The 24,442-nt window shown below is 38.6% G+C and overlaps 1 protein-coding gene across 1 annotated transcript in view; it reads left to right on the top strand.

The window, feature by feature from the left end:
- Positions 1 to 24,442, top strand: part of KCNK2 (potassium two pore domain channel subfamily K member 2) — a 112,259-nt gene that overhangs the window by 40,078 nt on the left and 47,739 nt on the right. The window contains exon 3 of the mRNA XM_024197732.1: positions 23,827 to 23,987. Coding sequence (XP_024053500.1) covers positions 23,827 to 23,987 — 161 coding nt within the window. The remainder of the gene's footprint in view (positions 1 to 23,826; positions 23,988 to 24,442) is intronic.

Here is a 24,442-nt window from a genome sequence, read left to right on the forward strand (position 1 = left end):
TGTCCTTTATTATCTATGTTTTTGAGATCACCTTTTGGTTCAAAGGGACTAACTATACCTGTACCTGATATTTGTATATATGGTAGAACAAATTTTCTAACTTCCTTTGAATGTCTTTGTCTCTCTTGGGTGCTATCTTCAGCTGATATGTGTATAAACACTTAGGTATCATAGGGGTCTGTGACACCATATACTCTGCTGTTCTGTTCTCTATGGAGCTTTTGCCTGACAATTAAACTCGACATGTTGGAAAAGGATGGTGTTAGAATGACAATAGTGGTGTTTCCTGGGATGTATTTCTGAAGGTGCCAAACTCAGTATAGTGTAGTTCTTTGATAATGTTTCCAAGGGCTTTCAGTGCTGGATTGTAAGGCCCTGTCTACATTATACATCAAAACTGCGCTAGTAACAAGCACGTTTGAAACCGTCAGCCAAATTCTATCCCACACAGGACTAATTAGGTAGTTTAAGCTCCCAGAACATATTGGCCTTAGGATATCCACTGGGAGCAAAGCACCATCTGTATGGGGTTCTTGGGCCTCCATATTAGCTCTGAGACCCAGTTCCCTTTCTGGCATCTAGGCAGAGTGGTTCCATTGGAGCTGGAGGGCCCCTGTGCTACCAGGGGCACACCAGTTGCTATGACCCCTGAAACCTGTGTGTGTGGAGGTTCCAAGTGCCAGAGGGGCAAATAAGCAGAAGCTCATTCAGTTATTTGGGATGGGAAAAATCCCTGCCCTCCTCCCTCTTACTGAGAGCCACCGTCCTCCTCAAGCCTCCAGGTGCAGGATGCCACACTTCACTTTGCTGTAAGGTCCTGCTCCCTCCCTCAGGCCAGAAAACAGCTGGAGGTGTCAGGATGCAGTAGTAGCTAGCAGAAGCCAGAAACCAGCACGTTGGTGGCAAGATGTCAGTGCAGGGAAAAGGGGCTGGTGGCTGAGGTAAAGCAGACAGGAATGTGAGGCTCTATATCTGCCTTGAGGTGAGGAGCAAGAGAGGACAACAGCAGTGGAAGGAGTCTCACGAGGGTCAACTGAGGAGGAGGGCTGGACAGGGAGGGTGGGTGGTTTTCTTGTTGAGCTGGGGAAAAGGAGGTAAGGAGGAGGCAGAAGCCAAGTTTACTCATCTCGTCTCAGAAACCTCAAGATACTTCTAAGGGAAGGGAGAAGTTTTGTTGTCATTTTTATTTGTAATTGTCGTAATTAACCTGTTCTTAAAAACCTTGAGTCAGGCATTCCACAGTCTCCCTTGGTAACCTACAGTATTCCTATTAGCTATCCTTATAGTTAGAAAGTTTTTCCTAGTATCTAACCTACATCTCCTTTGCTGAAGATTAAGCCAACTACTTCTTGTCCTACATTCCCTGGACATTGAGAACACTTGATCACTGTTCTCATTATAACAGCCCTTAATGTATTTTAAGACTGTTATTAGGTCCCTCCTCAGTCTTCTTTTCTCAAGATTAACATGCCCTCATTGTGTGAGGCACTGTACAGACACATAATAAGAAACACTCCATGCCCAAGGAGATCGATGTGTTTACCACCAGCTTGAGGGCACTAGGGGTTACAATGAGAAAAGAATGAAAGAAGAAACGTCAGTCAATCTGTCTGTGAGAATTGTTCAACTTTTTTTTTGTTCAGTTTTAAAGTTTGACTTATAAAATGTTCATGCTACTTTTCACTTTCTGTCCAGTTTCACTAATTTAGGCACTATCTATGGAGCGTAGCATAAGACTCTAAATAGATGATGTATGGTAAGAAAACACATTTCCATTTCTTTATTATTGGCTGAGTGCTCAAAATATGCTGGGGGTACAATGGAGTAGACAAAATCCCTATTCTGAGGAACTTACATTTTTAATAAAATGAACAATAGGCAAAAAGAAATAGCTCTCATTACTGTAAGGGCTAGAAAACAATACTTTTGATTTGGAATTTTTTTTGTTATTCAGGTTTACATATACTTGAAATAGCTGTGCTGGTCCATATTTTTAGATTTACTGCCCGTGTTTCCCAGCATAAATTGTTCAGTTGGGTGCTCAGTTTGTACCAACTGGTTTTAGATTTGTAGGTCATGAAAATGATGATACTAGAGTTGCTGTGGGAAGGATCGATCTTGTAATAGCTATTTACTAAAGCTCAGTGGTATTTACTGAAGGTTTGTGAGTGTGGATTGTATGATGCAGCTGGGGCTACACAATGTGGTTTTTAATTGGGAAAGAGAATTGTGCTGAAACACTTCATGCCAGGGTCTGTTAAGCACAGGTTATATTTCTTAAGTACAGAGATCAGATTTATAGCCCTTTTTTCAGAAAGCTCCTTTTAGTGTGTGAAAATGAAAATAGATGTAATAGCATCAGGTGGTTTAGCCCTATGTGATGGATGTTTAAGATGTGCAGGGAAAGAAGCATGCTCTCTGTGACAGCTATTCTTGTCTCTGTGTTACTATATATGGCTATTTGTAGTTCACCATATGCTGTTGTGCTGGTGGTATCTAAGAGATAGAATTGTTTTGGAGAGTAATCTATTTTGAACTTTTATTGGTGGATGGAATTTAATGTATTGTTGAAGTGGTTCTGGTTTTCTTTTGGCTAGTGTTCATATCTGAAAAGTTTACTTATCAGTTTACTGAACAATTTGCCTTCAAGATTCATTATGAAGAGTGATGTGGTGCTATATCTGTACCTACAGCATTTCCCACAGTTTGTAGTTTTCTAATTGTCAAAAACACACCTAGATGTGCTTGAAAATGTGATTCATATGCTTTATATCGAGGATCTTCTGGTATACAAGTACCTCATCAGAATGGAGACTACTGCAGTCTTGGGATTTAACATTCATGGGGACTAATACAGTGGTGGGAGAGAACAGGCCAGTCTCTGTGCTTTAACAATGTATGCCATATATATTTATTTGTGCCATGTACAAATGATTTTTAGGATATTCTCTACCCATCTTGATGTTTCTTCTGTCAAGACTTGTGTCACAGTTTCAGGGTAACTGCACCTGTATGTCTCCCTCCATGGTCCATTCCAGCTGTTCCCAGTCAGGTCTCAGGTCTCCAGCCGTCACCTGACTCTGGTCAGGGACCAGTGTCCCACTCCCTTCAGACCAGTGGTTTTAAGACTGCACAGCTCTCTGCCTTCCATTGATATCCCCATCAAGTCAGCCTTCCTAAAGACCACTGCCTGTGCTTTGCTTTTTCTCTTTGAGGGCTATGAACCATGTATTGCCAGCAGTTCCAAGTGATCACACAGCTCTTTCTAAGCAAGCACACTTATTTTTCAGGTAAAAGCATTAGAGAAAACAATAAAAACAATTAACAGGTTTAAGCACACACTAAACACATCAGGAGTCATCCATCAGTCTTATGGAGCCCTAGTAGGCCAAAGTTTTCCCAACCCTTTTGCAAAGGTTGTGGAGGACCCCTTTGGACAGAAGGACCTATCCGTTTTCTAGATCAGAAAGAAGGCCTTGAGTCAGTTTAAACTCAGTCTTTTTATATCAAAAGCCCTTTTTTTAGTCTGTCTCTGGAAAAACCAGTTTGAACCAGTATATGCCACCGTACCTGGGGGTGGTACCTCTCTGCAAGTGTTTGTAATTTAAATGAGTCACCTTAATCATCCCTCTGTTCTTAGTTCCTGGAGAAGCTGTGGTAATCCTCCTCCGTGGAGTAGAGCACAATCCTATATAACTTTAATATGACAGCCCCCAAAGATACTGCATGGGATTGCAATATTTGTCACAGCTTGATCCTGCTCCGTCAGTGTCAAAATTCCCATTGACTTCAAGGGGTGAAAGACTGGTCCTGTAATGTGCAAATGCATGATACAGTCTATTTTTCATTGCTTACTACTTGTATTTTTAGAACCATATACAAGTCTCCTGGTTGGGGTTCCTGATTGTGGTAGTGCTTGTAGCTTGATCTGAATATATTTTTTCTTCTGCTGTAAATAAATACATTCACATGTGTCAATATACCTCAGTGTAACTATGTTTTTGGAGCATTTTTGATGTTCTCTCAGGTGACACCTATGTCAAGTTTCTAGAAAGTAGGGTACAAAAAAGGAGGCCCTCCAATCCATATTTTGCACCTGATTTTTTTACATATTTATTGTATTTCTGAAGTTAACAATGCATGCTAAAGTAACACTATGCTATTATGTTATACAAAATCTGTTGTGTATACTCTCTCTGTATCCTGAGGCTGATTTAAAAAGTGTGATTCTTAGGATTGCTTATTTTATTTTTGGTTAGTCCAGTTAAAGGTAGCAGTGGGTCATTTAACTTTACTTCTATATTTTACATTTACTAGAATAAATTTTATAAGCCTCTTAATTTACTAGGAATTGCATTTGGTAGCTGTCATTCACTGAATAAACTTTGCCTTCGGCATTTCATTAAACATTTGATTTCTGTCCAATATACATGCTTGTTTTGAACATCATGAACTCACTACTGTATAACTGAGTGTGATTTAAATCTATTGAGAAATGTTTGGGGAGAAAAGTTATTTACAGGGGGAGAGGAAGTGAGCAGTTTTTCTGTTTATATATTTTTAATGCATCCATCACTGTAGTATTTAGACACCAAATCTAAAAATATCATCAGTTCCTCTGAAAAGTCCATGGTGCACAACTGGTTGCAAAAATGTACTCAGAGAGTAGGTATCAATGGATTGCTGTCAAACTGGAAAGATGTATCTAGTGAGGTCCTGCAGGGATCTGTCCTGGGTCCCGGTACTAGTCGATATTTTCATTAATGACATGGATAATGGAGTAGAGAGTATGCTTATAAATTCTGCAGATGACACCAAGCTGGGAGGGGTTCAAGCACTTATTAGGACAGGATTACAATTCAAAATGATCTAGATAAATTGGATAGCTAAGAGGAATACTGTAGGTTACCAAGGGAGACTGTGGAATGCCTGACTCAAGGTTTTTAAGAACAGGTTAGACAAGCACCTGTCAAGGATGGTTTAGGTATACTTAATCTTGCCTCAGTGCAGGGAACTGGGGGTAATGGGCTACATAATCCTTTGAGGTCCCTTCCAGCCCTACATTTCTATTATTCTATAATATAATTGCCAGCAGTTATTCTGCTTGCTTATAAGGGGTGTTCTCAGTGTGTACCCAAGAAAGTTCCAACCATTTGCAGTCATTGTCATTGAGTGAAGGCTTGCACAAAAAGATGCATTTTACATTGTATCCTGAAGTGCAAGATTCTTACACACCCTGATCTGAGGAATTACATATTAAGAGTCTACCACTAGGCAAGCACAGACCCTAGAATTTCATCCTGGGCTCTATCTGCCTTTGACTGCAGTTTTTACAATGGATCACAGAGAGAGTGTCTCTCTCCCTATCTCTCTGTAAAGCCTGATTCAGGAAAGCATTTAAGCATGTGCGTAAATCCCATTGACTTAAATATAAGCATGTGGGATGTGGTAGGGATGCTTTCCTCAGAGAACTGCTCACTAGTCCATTGACAGTTTAAAGAGTAGTACCAGCACATCAGGTTCTTTGGAACGTCATCTTTTTAGTGATATTATTAGTGCCTTTGCATGAGCACGGGAAGAATTTAGAAGAGCACCAGCTGAAATGTATCTCAGCATCCCATACCTATGTGATTTTAAGAAAGGAATATAAGGATTTAGTGCATGACTCCCATTAAAGTCAGTGGAAAACCAAACAAGAATTTGAAAACTTAGCTTTCGTCAGTTCTCAGTCTATTTGCATGTAAACAAGAGATTTATTTGCTGCTTAAGATGTCATGTGATGCTGCTTTTTCTCCACATGAAGTCAGAGTCACATTAAAAAATACGAAACAACAATAAAAAATAGCCTCCCTTTTTGTTCCTCCAAATTAGGTTCTCAGACGTCTGGAGGACACACATGGTTCTCAGAAATATTTGTAGTCATAGAAAAGGCAGCTGTGGTTAAGATGGAGCTGAAAATCTGGCTTTAGTCTTCAGTTTGTGATATCACAGTTACCTGGTATTAACTAATTAGGGAATTACAAACAGAAAATTATGATGAACTCTAGGGTTAAAAAACTTAAAATGTACATAAATGTTTTCTTGAAATAAAAAAAAAGAAAATAAAATTATTTGGATTTAAACATTCCACTGCAGAGTTTTAAACCCAAAATGACCACTCTGTTTTCATTGTCCATACAGCAACAGGTGAAATGCAAGCAACAGAAGGAGTGGAAAGTAAATTTGATTTTTTTAAATTCCATCAATTTTAATGATCAAAGGTGTTGCTTACAGTTGGTGGAATTACACTTTGAGAATCATTAATTGCAAAATCAACTCTTTTTTTTCCCCTCTCCCTTTTGGATAATTTGCCATTCAGAACTACAGTGAAAGTGCTTGAACAATGTTTTGCAGAATTCATCTATCCCTAAATATTTTTAAGGGTTACATTTACATGCAATTTTCCCATTTTAATTAGCAAGAGAAAATACATGTTTAAAACAATGTGTGCAGATAGATTTATTTCTGAGGATGATTTTTTTTTCAGAATATAGCCTGAGGATTCTGAAGTCCTGTGGATTTCTCCTGTTGAATACTGTAGTGACCCATGTGGACTTCATAACTGTTAAAAGTTGTCATCGAATTTCTGTTAGAGCTGGTGATGGGACTGAGTTACTAGAAGTTTTCAGGCCTTTGCTAGAATTTGTAAATCTCTATCAAGGGGATACTGGCTATTTAAAAAAATAATGCCCTCGGACTTTCATACGAGTTCTCTTCTGTTATGCATTCTAGTCAACTTGAGTTTTGAGAATGTTTGCTTGACATTTTATAATATTATATTGGAAATGGGGCTGGAATTTGTAGTGCCCTCAAAGTTATGATAAAAGAAAAAAATTCTTAAGTAACTAAAATCAACAGATTTGTACCCACCATGAGAGTATAGAAAATGCTATCTCACCTCAACCCAATCTTGTTTTTTTGTTTTTGTTTTGCTTTTTCAGGTTTAATGGCAAAACCTGTACTGTAGTTTATTTAATTGACCCTTTTCAGTACTTATGGCAATGCTATTTAAAAACCATTACAATTTATTATTCATGGGTTACATTACTGATGCTCTGTCCCTAAATGCTTCATGCTTTAGTGTTAAATGGGAAGCAGCATGAGATTATTTCTTTCATGAAACAGATGTCCTTGTCCTTCAGGTCATAGACATATTGTGGTTCTTAAGAAAAGGGAATAGTTGCATTGTCAGCTATGGTTTGTGCCCATTATTTTAAGGACTGGTGACACTTTTTAGAGGCTGAGACAAGAAAAAAATCAGGACTGATATTTAAAAATTGGTATATGAGTAAACAGATTTGCTCGGAATAAGAGCCAGACTAAACCTTTGTACATCCCTGAATCAGATCCCCCCTGTTAATTTGGAAAGTGCCCATACCTACCCTCAGAGGATGTCTTTCTCCCATCCTGACTCTTCTTCCTGTCAGGCAATGGTAGTGAGATTTCACCCACTTTGGACCATCTCCAATAGGGCTTTGTTGTAAGGGAGGGGAACAGCAGGCTTCACAGCCCTCACAAAAGGTAATCTGACACCAAAGAGCCTGATTCTGTTAGGTACTGAATACCTGCAACTTCTGTTGATGTGATTGGGAGAGCAGAGGAGATTCAATACCCTCGAAGAGGCACTCTATTTACAGAATCGAGAGCAATATTAGGGAGGACCAGGGATTTTAGAGGTGATGGGGTGTGCCCTTTGGTGTCATGCACATGAGGGAGAGGAACCCTCAAAGATTTCAAATAAGCTCCTGATCTATTAGCTATCACCTCTCCAAGTCTTTTTTCCTTTGGTTTGCCCATTATTAATAAAAAATCCTGCTACCCTTCCTAGGAAAAACAAGCCCTGTCTACCCTAGAAAGCAAACTGTTTTCAGATACAGCTTCAGCCCTCTCAAAACAAATTTGAACATGCTGAGCTGGCATGTTTGGCCAAACTCTGTTCAGCACTTGACCTAAGAACAGCACACAAGATACATAGTCAGAGCTGGTCTAGAATATGTCTTCTGAATCAGATGGCCTAGGCTGCACATGCTCGGTCTGCATATACATTTAAGATTGGTTTTAGTGGGGGGCAGGAGTGAAAAATGACTTTTAAATGCAGCTCATTTTTTAACAAAGGGCATATTCTACTACTTTCAGTGCCCCACTTTGATATGAATTGAAGGTCTCCACCAATTTAACTTAAGGTCCCTTAATTGAAAGTCTCTATCAGTATCTTGTAAAGTGTTCTATTCTACTTTGTTCTGTTTTCCCATAGCCAGGTGAAGTGATTTCATATTATGAAACACTTCACTTCAGTTAATTCAAGAAAAGATATGGCCTACACATTTAACAGCAAAGTAACCTGGAGATGGTGGTTCTATGTTTTTTGTTGATTGGTGCAATTGCTGTCCATGGAAAATTATGCTGGATGGATGGATTTAGAAGCAAGAAGGGCCTGGAAAGCAAAAATATTTCTATGTACCAAAAACAATAAAATGTGGTAGTGTATTTCATATTTCCTAATAATAATTTTTGTGTTTGCTTATATCACAAACACTATTGCTTATATCACAAACAGTAACAATTTTGGATTCAGTGACACATCTTTTGAGAGCTCTGTGTTAGAAGCACCAGTCCAACTTTACAAGATACCCCTCTCTGTTCACTTCCAAACTTTCCCAGCTTTGGATTTCTGGCTGTATCAAAGAATTCAAGTCAGAATATTCATTGAGGATTCAGTTAATCAATTTATTAGATGTTTGTATGTAAATATTCACGTGTCCTGATGAACTGGGACCATTCTATAATGTTGGTGAGCAATATAGTGCATAGCATCCATTGTACTGAACAGAAATCAACATCATAGAGACTATCATCTATCATCTATCTATACAGAGTTTTAAGGCTCCTGCAAGTTGAAAACACAGAATTAATTATTAGTCCTTTGAAAGGTTTAAAAATATTTTTCCTGTCCTGTAACTGTGCCTGGTTTAGCTCCTCAAATAACATCATAACCAAGAGATTCTCACGCAGAGTGAGATTCTAGGAAGTAAGAGAACATAGGACAGTTTGAGTTCCAGGAACAATTTCTGCTACCTCATGACTTTTAAAATCAGCTAATAAATTTTTTTACTACTTTGTTTAGTAGGTTTTATACATCTTTGTGTAAGTGTGTATGGATATAGCATATGTTTATATGCACTTGCTTAAATGCTTGATGAGTACGGATGAATTTAAGAGTGTGCTTAAGTGATTTGCTGAATCAGAGCTACAGTATGTACAGCAAGAGTCAACCCAAAACCTGAAGTCAATGGGACTTTTGCCTGAATAAGAACTGAGCAATAACTTCAGGATTTGCCCTGGAAATAAAATTTCCATAATTCAGAATTGATATAAAATAACTCAGATATACAGTCTGTTAAGTTTAATCACACTGAGTTTCATTGCGGGCTCCATCAGGCATCGATCATAGCTGTCACGGCAGATCTCAGGAAGAGAAACAATCTCAAAGCCAGTGTCCCCCCAGCAGATCACTGAAGGCTTTAAAGATTAACCTACATTTTAGGTTCATCAGCATTTCACCATTTTGATGGTATTAATAGTACCATTTAGTAAGTGTGAAGAAGTAGTTAGCAAAACAACAGCTGACACACATCTCAATTTTGGTTCAGTCCCCATTGATGCCTGTGGGAGTTTTGGCATTGAATTGGGCCCTCCAGGGTGGGGCTAGCATGTTACCCGCTATTTTCTCATTACAGCATAGAAAGAATATTAAAGGTGTTTCTGTAGGCTGTAGCTGGCAGAGATATTCCTTTTGCTCTAGTGGTGGAAGTTTGTATTTTGTGGCACAGGAAGACCAAGGCCTCCTGTCTTAGCTCATCAGCTGTATGTTGTTTTATTAGGGAGAGGGGGTAACCTATCTTTATTTAAGATTGCAACTTCAGTCGCCTTACAAAGATGATTTAAGTCCCTCTTGTGCCTTCAAAAAATGAAGAGGTAAAACATCCTTTCACTTCAAGACACTTAGTCTTATTAACAACTAGACTGTTCTCTGAATTTTTTTTGAGCAAGGACTTTTACGAGTAAAAAATCCTTAAACTCTTAGAAATTTTGCAATATTTTGTGTTTCTCTGTAACTTTGATCCACTCAGGGAAAATACACTTCTTAACATACAGGTATGTTTTAATACTGGTTCGCAAAAGAGGCAATTTTCAAGGGTAAGAATAGTTAAATGTTTAAGGCACACAATTCTCTTTCAGTGAAGCAAATGGAAGAAGAAAAAAGGGGATGAGGGAAAATATTTTCATAGATGAATTCCAAACTGGTCAAGGCTACTTCTCGATAGTGAAAGGAAACGCTGGGATCTGTGTATGGGGTAACTGAGAAACAGAGGTTAAATGACTTGTCAGAAGTTAACATGCAATCTTATGGCAAAGTTAGAAATACAAACCTGATCTCTCCAGTGGCAGACCCATTATTTGTCCAGTAGACATAGTGCCCCATATATAAATATAGAAACTGTATTTAAAACAACTGTAATATCAGGTTAAGCATGTTTAACAACCTTGTTAAGTGCTTGAGAAGTATAGATGGAAAATCAGTAGGTAACTGGAAAGCATTATTATTAGCCACATTTTTAAATAGAGTAATGCTCAGAGATTCGATACATTGGCTGACACTGGGCTTAATGGGTTAAATGCTGGTGGCAGAATTAATTAATGTAGGTTCTAGTATTGGATCTGGCACTTAATTTGCTAAGAAATTTTGGCACATTTGACCAATATTTGTAGCCACGCATGCATGCACAGTGCAGACTATAGCCTGCCTGGAACTTGGAGGGAAGATTGAATGCACGCTGCAGGAGGGAAAAGTTTGAAGGTGGCACCAGGAACTCAGTCTGTGTGCACATGTTTGTAAGGACAGCTGCAGCACCTCTGTAAATAGTAAATAGTTCTTTTAATAAAGAGACAGTTCAGTATTTAAAAAAATGGAGTCTTCTCATATTATTACCCAGCACACAGTATACAAAACATAGTGGTAGTCAGTTTAGTGAGACCCACAACAAGGAAGAGGGTGTAATTAACAAAGAGGCAGCATGAAGACCACTGGGAATACTGGGTCTCCAGGCGAAAGCCTTGTACATGCATGGAAGAAAGAATTCAATCTGTATACAGACCTGACCATGCCCTAGAGAAAAAATGAGAAAATGAAGGTGAAGCTTTTTTACTATCTCATTGTGGGGAAAAGGATGAGAGAATGAGACACTGCTACTGGGAATAATGCCCAAAACACTGGGACAGCTGATCAAGGTGCTGGATGAGTACTCTGACCCCAGACAGAATGAGATGGTAGAGAGATTTTTTCCACTAAAACAACCACAAGCAGAAAAGGTAATAAATATTCATATTACAGAGCTGAGAACTCTGACACACACATGTAACTTTGGACATTCCCTAATTAAAGGCAGGATGTTCGTGGGACACATGATTCCAGGAGAGAGTGTTGAGGAAAAACAGCTGTAACACTTGATAAATGTCTCCAAAATACCAAGGGCATCTGAACTGTCCGGTGAAAGGATTAAAAAAACCCAAACCTACTGCCATTCGTGCAAAACAAATATGCAGGCTCAAGCTAAAGGAACCCAGGACTCGGGCCAGAGATAGAATGACCAACAATACAAGCATTGTGGTCTAGTGTATATATTTTGGAAAGTAACACAAAAGGCAGAATAAACACCCAGCCTAGTGGCAATGGTGCAAGGGGTGTGGGAAACAGAACCGCTTGATGTCCTGATATTGCAGTGACACCAGGAAAGAAAAGCTCAGTCATGCATGCAGTAATTGAGGACATAGAGATTTCCAATGAAGAGGAGGAAATTTGCAGTGTGACTTGGTCAGATTTAGGACTCACAATGTACATGCACTAAAGAAGAACTCTGTCAGCTATTCAACTATCACATTTGCAACTATGTTATTAAACCAATGAACAACTCAATTCCAGCTGGACTGTGGAGTCAGCTGCCAAGTAATCCCAGCTACACCGATAGGCAGTAATATTAGACTGGAGAAATGTGAACAAGTTGTGGTGATATACAGTAAAACCAGTCTGAGGCCAGTGGGCAAATTCAGACTGTGGATAAGAAACCCAAGAAAGAGGAATCATTATCACTTGGAGTTTATAGTAGTTTGACACACAGGAGCACCACCCACTGCTGGGCAGCAGGGTAGTAAAGTTATGGATTTGATCGCAGTACAACACCAGAATATCTTCAACATGAAAGAGGAGACCCACCCCAGAGGCACTCACCTGGACTGTCGGAAACTCAGGTTCAAGTTCCTGCTCCAAACCAGGGTTTTGTACCTGGATTTAACACATCCTAGGTGAGTGCCCTAAACACCAGGCTATTGTCTATTCTAGGCTCGGTCTTTTGCATTCTCTCCTGTTTGGAATTGTTGCACTTTGTTTAAATGACTAAATATTCATTTGAGCAGGGACTTGGGACTTCCGCATTCTAGGTGACTGCCCTAACCATTGGACTATAGAGCCAGTCAGTCTCTCTCTTTCTCTCTCCGTCATACTAAGTGGAACAGCTCCATCAGGAAATAATGAGAGACCCTCCCAAGAGTCAGGCAAAGTGGGAACTTGAAACTGGGTCTCCCAGGTGAGTGCTCTGACCTCCAGCTGATAGACCCAACCCAGAATAGCCAATCTCTCTTCTCAAAACACATGGAAAAGGCTTGATTTTTGTCCTGATGTGGAATAAGAACATTTTTGAAATCTCAAAGCTTCATGGGATGGGAAGACTGTTTCCCACCCAGCTCCTCTCAGGACAGTGGTGGCAACAAAACCAAAGATAACTGCATAATAGTGGCAGACAGCAGGCATACTGGACAGACAGGCCAGATCTATGACAGGGAAGATTTAGAAAGAGCCTCAGCCATCAGCTGGCCTGTTGTTGGAGAATCATTGGGTGATCCTGGGTTCTTGTGTTATGAGAAGGGTAAATAACACTTCCTCGTTCACTTTCTCCACACCAGTCATGATTTTATAGACTCTGTCATATCCCCTATTAGTCGTCTCTTTTCCAACTTGAACAGTCCCAGTCTTTTTACTCGCTTCTCATATGGAAACTGTTCCATACCCCTAATCCTTTTTGTTGCCCTTCCCTGTACCTTTTCCAATTCCAATATATCTTTTTTGAGATGGGGCCACCAGAACTGCATGCAGTATTCAAGGTGTGGGCGTACCATGGATTTATATAGTGGAATTATGACATTTTCTGTCATTATCTATCTCTTTCCTAATGGTTCCTAACGTTCTGTTCACTTTTTTGACTGCTGCTGCACATTGAGCAGATGTTTTCAGAGAACTGTCTACAATGATTCCAAGGTCTTTCTTGAGTGGTAACAGCTAATTTAGACCTCATCATTTTGTATCTATAGTTCAGATTATTTTTTCCAATGTTTCCGATGTGCATTACTTTGCACTTCTCAGTATTGCAAATGGGAGACTTATTCAAAGATCACCACCTTGAAGGACTATGAGGCCTAGTAGGTCGCAATGGGAGAGCAGTAAAGGCCATGTTCCTGTTGTGCATTATGTACTAATAACCTGAGGCCTCAGCAAATACTGGCACAAAATATACAACAACAACAAAAATCCTTGACCGGAAAGATGTAGCAACCTGCATGGAACTTGCAGGGGGGAACACGGGTTGTTGGAGAGAAGAGTTTAGAGGCGGCACCAGGAAGTGAGTGTGTGTACATGTGCTTGGGATGCTTACTGCAGCTGGAGCACCTCTGTAAATAGTTCTTTTTAATAAAGAGACAGTTTAGATTAAGAAACAGAGAGTACTCTCATGTTATTATCTAGCCTGTGGAGCATGAAACAGCATAACTTAGCTACATAGTGAATGTGCATAGATTGTGTAGTTTGAATGATCCATGAGCAAAAGCCATTATTAACCAGAACCATAAATTCCTTGGTTTTTAAACAACAAAAAATCTTTTTTCTTCACTTAGTTGCATGGATGGAAAGACGAGACAGGTATGCTTAAATAAAACTCTGCAGTTCCAGAAACCAAATACTATATTTCCAAAATCTGTTAAAGTTGCCAACAGACAATAATGTGCTTACCCATCAGTGTGTATACTGTGTGTATCACTAATTTCAAGAAACACAATTTTTGTTTCTTTTTCAAAAGGGTTTTCTGTTGTATTTATATTATGAGAGTACTGGTAAAAATAAAATATTTATCCTGGATCAGATTTAAGGTTGATACATGTTACTTTTTACTAGATAAGAATAATTTTATTTTATGAGGGTAGTACAAGATCAATGATGTCTGCAACTATTCACTTGCTGGATTTTAAGTTTTTTTTAATAAATAGGATAGCTAAGTACATTCTCATTCAGCAAACTCTGTGTGTGTGTGTGTGTGTGTTTAATAATGGTTGGACTTTTTTATTTGAATTGTATCAGTTTTGCTAGAATAAGTATTACATTTTGAAAAGTCATCTAACAATAAAAAATCATAAATAATTTTTTTTAAAAAATAGACAAACCTTTTATTGATAAAAGTAGTTAATATTCACTGGGCAAAGTGACAGCCATGTGAAATAAAGATCCAGCATCAGTAAGCATAGCTCTGTGAATTGATGTTTTATGCTTTTAGTAGGCTTGTAACAATTACCTAAATTACCCTGGCAACAGAGTGTCAGCTACAGGACTCTGCAACAGCTTTAGGACCCATACCGAGGCTGTGGCTGTCTCGTTCCCTGCTTTGGCACATTGCCTTGACTGAATGGAGACTTAATTTCTGTGAATACTGGTACCCTGATTTTTTTGTCTTGGGGTTTCTATCCCCACTCAAGACTAAACAAAACATACCATCACTTTGACTTCACGTGTATCTGGATAAGGCCCTTAGTTTTTGAATTTCTTGCTCTGGAGTATGACACATTTTATAAACATTAATATAGGCTTCTGTTGTTGCTGTTGACGAATGTTGAAATGGCGAAAAATAAGATATATTATATATATGACATACAGAGATTCTTTCAGGCATGTGCAGGAACATAGTTACAGCCCAGTGTAATATACTGGAAGTGTTCCAACAGAGACCAATGTATTGATGAGAACTATGGTTGGCGTTGTAATGGTTGGAATCCATATCTTGCTAAAAGCAAAGCTGCATTGGACAATGAACAGAACTAATAAGAGGAGATTATATGACAATATCTCTCCCAGGTAATTAACTCAGGGTACAGCTTCTCTGCAAAACAAGGTGTGTTCTTAATTTGGGTTAGCTAACTCGGTTAAAATAGCAGTGAAGACACCGCTCTTAACTCAGGTGAGCACTCCCGGTTCAAGCCCATATGGCACCCTAGGTAAATTTGAGCTGGTATACTGCAGCAACTGTAATTGTTTTTATGGAAAAGTATTTAATTATTTCTAGCTGTAATTTAGCAGCTAGAAACAAGGTGGAGGAGATTTAAACCATAGACTACCAGCAAGTCATCCATGGACCACAGCTTGGGAGCCACTGCCATAAAACATTGTTACCTTCCCTTAGTATATGTGATGGTGTGTGTGGGCAAGACAGTTAAAAGAGTGGATAAGGAAAAAGGACCAATTGTAAATTTGAACATTTCCACACCCTGAGTGTAAATGCCCAGGCAATAGAATTTTTATAGTTTGTGCAGATATTTGCACTTGCCATATGGGCACATATACCATCTTTTTGTTTTGTGCTTGCATAGCATCTAGCACCACAGGGTTCTAATCAATGACTGGTTCATAGGCACTACCCCAATAATAATAATAGTACACATAGAATTTTGCAAGCATTCACATGGAAGTCCTATAGTAGCCTTCTTGAAAGAGCAAACCAGTATGTTGGCAAACTGGCACTAACAGCTCTGAAATTCAAAAAATAATTGTTATCTATTCTTTATTTATTGTAGCAATGTCCCTTATTGTAGAATATTGCCTTCTGATCATTTCAGATCTTTCTTCTTTTGGCTTAAAACCAGCAAGATAACTATACCGCTAAAATGAGTAAAATTAGGAATTTTTATTTTTATGTATCAACCAATGCTTTCAAATGTCTCAATTTGCTAGTTTCCATTCTATTTTCAGAACCCACCCATTCAGTTTTCATTTGAAGGCATCAAATGTGTAGCAACAACTCACAGAATGTTTATGTGATGCAGAAATATTATTGTTTTCACCCATTTACAGATGTAAATCTATTTAAAAATATATCTAATTTTTGACACTGATGGGTAAGCATATGTGTGAGCACTAATCTCCTAAACCCAAACCACACTCTATAAAGGGAAAAACCTGCACTGCAGACTAGGGATTCCATATGATTCCTTTCATAGAATTTCCATTCCCTGGGGAGTAAGGGGGTGGAGGCAGGGTTCTTCTCTCCCTCCTAATCAACATGTGCCTCCAAAACACACAGATGCCTTTTTGGAAAGGGGAATTACTGTAACAGATGCATGGTTAAGAGGGCATGAGATCCTGTGAGAGTGTGTAGGAATAAAGTCTGTGTAAATAGGGCAATTATTTAAAAACAAACAAACCACAATATTTTCATCTACCAATACATGTGCTACATGGTGCTTACCACAGAAAGGGCATGGCCAATGGCAATGACAAGGATTTTCCTGTTTGGGAAATGTACCAACCTGTTCATTGTCTTTCTCCCATGATGCACCCGCAGCCATGTGACTCCCATGATGCACCACACAGCTCAGTCAGAGGGGAGAGGTAATCTGGCCAGGGAGCTCAGCCCACAGAAGAGAATGGGGGCATCAGGCACCCAAACTACAAATCCCATGAGACAAAGCAACACCGTAGGCACATGCAATTCAATGCGGAACTGCCTCATAACAAAACATTAAACAAACTGAAGTATTTCAATTTGGGTCAAACTGTTCTGAAACAAAATATTTCATTTTGGCTTTCCTAATGGCTTCATGTTCTTTCTGGTCCTGAGACCTATGAAACTCACTGTGAGAAAACACATGTGGGCTTGCACTTTCTTGTTTGAAAGGAAAATATTAGAGAGAGCAGACCTTTTGATCCCACTTGATTGAGAAGATAAATCAATATCACATAAATTAATCAGTGAGACTTTCTCGCTTACTCAATATTGCAAATAAAATAGGAAGCTCCCTGGGTCTATTCACATAAATCAAAAGGATATATGTAACCTTTTCCATAAAATACTTCTTTCCGCTCAGCTAACCTTAGTGAAGATCGTGCTTGTCCCAGGAATTTGTCCGAGTATATTTCCAAATAGAAGTTTGTCCGAGTATATTTCCAAATACTAATTTACATTAGAGCCAATGTTCTTTGCAGTTATTTTGAAAATTAGGACATAAGAACGGCCATACTGGATCAGACCAATGGTCTATCTAGCCCAGTATCCTGTCTTCTGACAGTGGCCAAAGGCAGCTGCTTCAGAGGGAATGAACAGAACAGGTAATCATCAAGTGATACATCTCCTGTCGCCCATTCCCAGCTGTTGGCAAACAGAGGCTAAGGACATCATCAATGCCCATCCTGGCTAGTAGCCATTGATGTACCTATCCTCCATGAACTTATCTAGTTCTTTTTTGAATCCTGTTATAGCCGTGGCCTTCACAACATCCTCTGGCAAAGAGTTCCACAGGTTGACTGTGCATTGTGTGAAGAAATACTTCCTTTTTTTTTTGCGTATTAATTTCATGTGGTGACCCCTAGTTCTTGTGTTATGAGAAGAAATAAATAACTCTTCCTTATTTACTTTCTCCACACTGGTTGTGATTTTATAGACCTTATCATTTAGACCCCATCATTTTATATGTATTGTTGGGATTATGTTTTCCAATGTGCTTTACTTTGGATTTATCAACATTGAATGTCATCTGCCATTTTGTTGCCCAGCCCACCCAGTTTTGTAAGATTGCTTTGTAACTCTTCGCAGCCTGCTTTGGATTTAACTATCTTGAGTAGTTTTGTATCATCTGCAAATTTTGTCACCTCACTTTTTACCCCTTTTTCCAGATCATTTATGAATATGTTGAACAGTACTGGTGGCAATACAGACCCCTGGGGGACACCACTATTTACCTCTCTGCATACTGAAAACTGACCATTTATTCCTACTTTTTGTTTCCTATCTTTTAACCACTTACCAATCCATGAGAGGACCTTCCCTCTTATCCCATGACAGCTCACTTTGCTTAAGAGCCTTTAGTGAGCGACCTTGTCAAAGGCTTTCTGAAAATCTGAGTACATTATATCCACTGGATCCCCCTTTTCCACATGCTTGTTGACCCCCTCAAAGAATTCTAGTAGATTGGTGAGGCATGATTTCCCTTTACAGAAACCATGTTGACTTTTCCCTCAACAAATTATGTTCATCTATGCATCTGATAATTCTGTTCTTTACTATAGCTTCAACCAATTTTCAGTACCAGGTGAATTGGTTGAAACTATAGTAAAGGACCTAAGGATGCTTTCCTGAATGACTGAGACAAGCAGTTAACTGGGAAACCAAAGCAAAAGTTTGATAATACTGAGAATAGAGGTTAGATTTCATACATTCATTCTCAGTCTCCTTTTCTTATATGTGACTGGCTATGGACATGATTTCTCTTCTAGAACGATGCAAAAGTGACCATTTTGTTGTACAGTTGTATGTGAGAATTTGTCATTTCACTTCAGGCTAATTTGTGGCCTAGAAGGTTTTGCTTTTAGCAAAAATTTCCATGAAATTCAAACTTATGCATGGTTTCAATGCAAATTGTTGTTGGTCACGGAAAAAAAATCAGAAATTGAAATGTTAAACATTTTCTGTGATGCTCAAAACCACGACAAATTGTCATGAAAATGACTAATTTTCACGCAAAACTGGCCCTTTCTCAAGTGAAAAAATGACAGTGTGTGAAACTGGTGAAATGAAATTTGAAAAGCACAAATTGATGTTTACTTATTTAATTTAAAATACTGCAACTTCTTGCACTACCCACTACTACCAAGGCCAGTAGGTGACTGAGTTTTCCAAATCACATGTGTAAATTGAGTCTTGGATGATGTAGGTTTTGCAGCTAAAACCATGCAATGTGTTATCTTGCTGAATAGAACAATTAGGCAGTATTTACAATGCCCTACCTGTCTTGGTTCACTCATGGGTGAATGGAAGCTACTTGGTTTTAAAATGTGTTTCTTGTATCTGTCTATAACTACCTGTCAGAGAACATATTCTAAATGCACACAAACCCTTTGGGCATTAGTGGCACACTTAGCATTTAACACACCATGGAAGGGATTTTATGAAACCAGGAGGTAAGTCATGCTATGGTTTATTAAAGTAAGGTAGGTGGCAGTCTGTCTGTGACCCAGTTTTGGAAGTAAAATTTTTTATTCTCTTCTAGTTCACTGCAGACAGGGCCTGATAAAAAGCACTTTGAAGGGAATCTTTTCATTGACTTCAATGGGTTTTGGATTCCTTTGTTCAGTGGTTTTCAAACTGGTGTAGGCAAGAAAAATCCTGTAATGGCAGACAATGCATTTTATTTAGGAAGACTAGGTAATCTAATCATAGGTATATTATGACCCTATCTCAGATGGGGATACATAGTAGACTACATTATCTGGAAAGGGGTATGCAGCCAAAAAAGTTTGAAAAACACTGCCTTAGTTCATATCCACAAACTGTTTGAAAGAAATACTTTGACTCTAGATGCTAAATCCAGGAATCCCCTTGTACCGGAACCAGAGGAGTAGAAACACACACGGGACAGGAGGTGTGAAGAATCTCTCCTTGCACAGCAACTGCCTGTATGGTTGTGGTGCTGACCTGTGTGCAGAGCCTGAGAACCCAGACATGTTTCTATTTACAAATGCTGGTCCAGGGGACAGGAGGAGAGAGAGTGTGGAGGGATGTAAATGTTGCTGATTTGGAGAGGTAATTCAGCCAATATGGCAGACTGGGAACAGGATCCGGCATCTGGATGGGCCTGGAGCTGCTAATAGAGCAAAAGAGAGAACTCTGCAGTGAAGACCTTTGCTGCCATGTAACGTATTCAGTGGTAAAGCTATAGCAAGTCCATTAATGCTGTGAATGTCTGTGTGATCACTGAAAATAGAAAAGAGCTGCACGATACTTGGAGGCATGTAGTGGTGTCCCTATGGTTTATATGCTGGGATCAGCATGGTGTAGCTATGTGGGATGTAGTTTTTCTCTCATTTGATGTAGGAGCAGCATGCTGCTGATGTTTTTAGAGAACCATAGCTTTCTTTTAGACAAAACATTTAAAAATTAAATCAATCACAATAAGCACATGTACATTTCCTCTCCCATTCCCTAAATAAAAGAATACCTCACAATGTGGGGAAGTAATAGGACAATATTATTTAGGGACAATTCATGTAGCTATCAAGACAGGCTGATTTGTAATATGTGGTAGCATATTATTATGAAACATAATATTGTGCATGTGTGTGATGGAAATCTTATAACAGACCATGTCGCTAAGGCCAGGGCTTTGGAGCAGAGCCCAGAGCTGAAGGGCGGAGCAGCTCCGGAGCAGTGGAGCTGCAGGTTTTTGCCTGGAGCTTGCTCCGGAGCCGAAGCACAGCTCCAAAGCCCTGGCTAAGGCACTAAGTTATAACGATAGATCCCAAAACATGTAGTCTTTTTTCCTGAGAAGTGAGCATCCAGCCAGAGGTACACTGCACCACCTGCCACTGCTGGCCGTTAATCCAGAATGTGTGTGTCTGTGAGAACCCTTCATATGGAATTAATTAAAAAGAGACCTTTTCTATGGTGTTTCTACATGAAAAAATCTGTTATGAAGAGCATATACAAATGGTTGACGGCCATAAAAGCAAAGAGATTCATCATCTAGTTCCTATGTAAAGTACGTCTCTGTAAAGATGTAAACATAGAGCTGAATGGGAACTAGATGTCCTGGAAGTGATTAGTAGCAGATTACAAATAGAGTGCACAAGAAACATATCTCCTCTGACAGCAGTGGGAGGAATGGAAATGGAAATGTCAGAGTCAAAAAGAAAATACAGCAGCCTCTTTCTTTTGAGTATGCTTAGGTGGGTAAGTATTTTATCATCACTGAGAGGATGTGGAACAGGGAAATATGTCTCTTTGCTCTACCAAAATCAAGGGCTATTGCCAAAAACAAGAGTCTGAATTGCACATGGTGCCCCAGATGCTTGGTTCTAAGTTATGCTAAGGCCTTATAAAAATTGAACAATAGAATCTATTCAAAAATACTGTAGCTACATACACAGACCTGTTTATTAAACCAGACTAAATAGTATTTATTTCTCTCTCTTGGTTTGGCCATGAGTAAACAGAAGCTAATTTATTTTAAAACTCGGGGGCCAGATTCTATCGTGCCCTGAGATCTGCTTGGTGCAGTAAAGTGCGGAATGCATCAGTTTAAAACTCCCTGAATGGTAAACCTCAGTGGCTCCAGTCCTGGCTCCAGATTAACTCAGAGCACTGTATTACACTGCCCCGTAGTGACATCACGGGGTAGTGGGCAGGGAAGGGAGAAAACATATATTTAGTTAAAATCAGTTTAATCTAATCAGAGACAACAAATGCTAAAATGTCTTAATCATAATCGTGATTTTTTTTGCATAGTGTCACTACAGGGCAGAGTTAAGGTTGTTTGGGTGCATTTCTATCACCTAATAGGTTGGCACTTCTTTTTACCTAACTGAATTTTCTGGGTTTATAATGCTTGATTCTGGGATAATTACAACACAGATAACTTTTTTTGCTGTTGATTATTGATGTGTACTCAACCTTAATTCCCTCATAACTCATTTTTGTCTGGGAAATGAGGTTTACATTAAGGTTAAATGTTACATTAAGGCATATTGAGCCTTACATTAAGGCATATTGAGAATTGTATAATTCTGTTTTCTTCCGGGGAGTTATTCCAGGGATGATTTTGGCCCCCGTATATACAAAAGGATACTGGTAGTGTTTCTATTAAGAATAATAGAATGCCTGCAACATAAATTTGGTTTGGGGATACTTTACATTCTTGAAATTTGAAATAACAATGCTTTTCTTAGATCAATACAACTGCTACATACTTTACTACAAACTTTTCTAATGTCTGGCTCAAGCCATAGCATTCATAACCAGATTTTTATTTAAAATTTTCCAAAGTGTGTATGTGTTGGAAAAGGGGAGATGTTTGGATACAGGATTTTGGTTCTGATTTATCTCTAATTTCAAGAAGGGCAGTAATAAAAATAAACAAAATGCGGCATGTGAAGAAAATTTGTCTTTGGTGCAAAACCAGGGTGCTCAAAATAGATAAACAGAAATTGGGCTAGGTACAAAAAAGAGCTTCACTTATTTGTATTACCTCTTGCATTCTGGAAGTTCAAATGCCCCTACTATATCTCAATCAGTATAAATGGGGAACTATACATGAAAGAAAAAAAATTAATTATAAATTCCGAGTAGAGCTTGTTGAAAGTTTTCTGTCTAAATTGTTTTTCAATAGAAAATTGGATTTTTGAGTAAACAAAATTTTTTGCAAAAAATGTCTGCTTTCCATGGAAAAAATTGATATTTTGTTGAAAAACTGAATGCCTGAAAACAAAAAGGATTTTGGTTTGTGACCAAAATATTCTGATTTGATATTTCATAGAAAAGTTGAAATTTTCTGTAGAAGATTTTGATGAAAATGAACCAGAGAGGGAGAGGAAAGAAAAACATTTTTGCTGAAATTTTCAAGCCTTTATTAGTGACCACCATCTTGGTGAAAAGTGAAGCATGGAAATTGCTTATAGGGATAGGAGATTGCAGCAAATAGCCCATGAAAAATGTGGGTGAATCAAGGAAGGTGGAAGGCTTTTGGGTTAAGATGCAGAACTGGGACTCAGGAGATCTGGATTTTAGTCTATAGTCTTCTTGTGTGGCCATGGACAAGTCATTTAGGGTCCAATCCTGTGAGGGGCTTAGAGTTCAGAGCATTCAGCATCTTACAGGACTGAACTATTTATACCTCCATTTCCCTATTTTAAAACAGAGCTAAAATGCATGCTGGAAGTATGTTTTTAACTAAATTCAATAATCTTTGTAAGTGATTTGAGTTTTCAAATGGACAGTGGCATCAAATTGCAAAGTCTTATTGTGCCTGCGAAAACCTGTATGTGTGCACTCCTTCGAGTCCTAAAGTATATGAATAGTCCCACTTAATGTACAAATCCTCATCTTGCTCATCCAAATGTGGTTTCATACTGTCTCCCTTGAAAATGTGGCTCGTTGTGATTTTGGAACACGGTTTCTACTACATTTTAATGTAAGCTGCATACCATTTCAATGCATTGCAGTCTGCAAATTGCAATTCTAGTTATAGTAATTTCCACTTAGTAGGGTCTGATCTTGCACCCTGTGCTCAGGTTAATCACCCATTGAAGTCAATGGAAGATTTGCTCCAAATGATTTCAGTGGGAGATTTGCCTGAGTAGGGAGTGCAGGAGTCAGCCTTTATGGTGAAGCTACTCTGTGGGAGAAGGAAAAAAAATTCAGCAATATAAGAATTATATGTATAAGGGAGACAAATTGGTTAATTGGACAACACTCTGAATGAGGAAAATGAGAAAATCAAATTACGAGGGTGAATCTATAGCAATGTACAGTCTATAATGTGATTGATCCAACGGGGACTGCTTAAGTTTTCTCCTCCTGCAATACTTTTGGACATGTAATTTAATATGTGTAAGTAATTTATAAATAGCCCAAGTTGTTTGTAATGTAGGCTTTGGGAACATCTCGCCACGTACAGAAGGTGGAAAGATATTCTGTATCATCTATGCCTTATTGGGAATTCCTCTGTTTGGTTTTCTGTTGGCTGGAGTTGGAGATCAACTAGGGACCATATTTGGAAAAGGAATTGCCAAAGTAGAAGATACATTTGTTGTAAGTATGCTAAATATATTGTCCTGAATGTTACTCATCACTCTAAATATAGTAAATTAAGTAAAAATATAGTAAACTTTTTAAAGGGAATAATGCATTGAATCATTGTTAATGTCTGGCAAAAGGTGCGTTGAAGGTTACTGTAAGTACATGTTATCCAACATTGTTGACAGAGAACTGGGTGAAGTTCAACATATACATTCAGATTCAGTTTCCTAAAATAATTATGACTGGGAAGAGAAATTGGATCCAAATCAATCAACTCATATTTTTATTTGCCTTTAAAATACCCTAGAGCATCAGCAGTTTGTTTCAAAAAATTATAGTATTGCACTATAGTAAAAAGTCACTGACACAGAAATGTGGCTGAATGGGATAACTTGAGATAATATAGGGGAATCGGTGCAGGCACTTTGAGATTGATGGTAAACCATAGATAAAACATACACTGATAT

This window comes from Terrapene carolina, unplaced genomic scaffold, assembly GCF_002925995.2.
Source record: "Terrapene carolina triunguis isolate 2854851 unplaced genomic scaffold, T_m_triunguis-2.0 Scaffold120, whole genome shotgun sequence".
NCBI lineage: Eukaryota > Metazoa > Chordata > Testudines > Emydidae > Terrapene > Terrapene triunguis.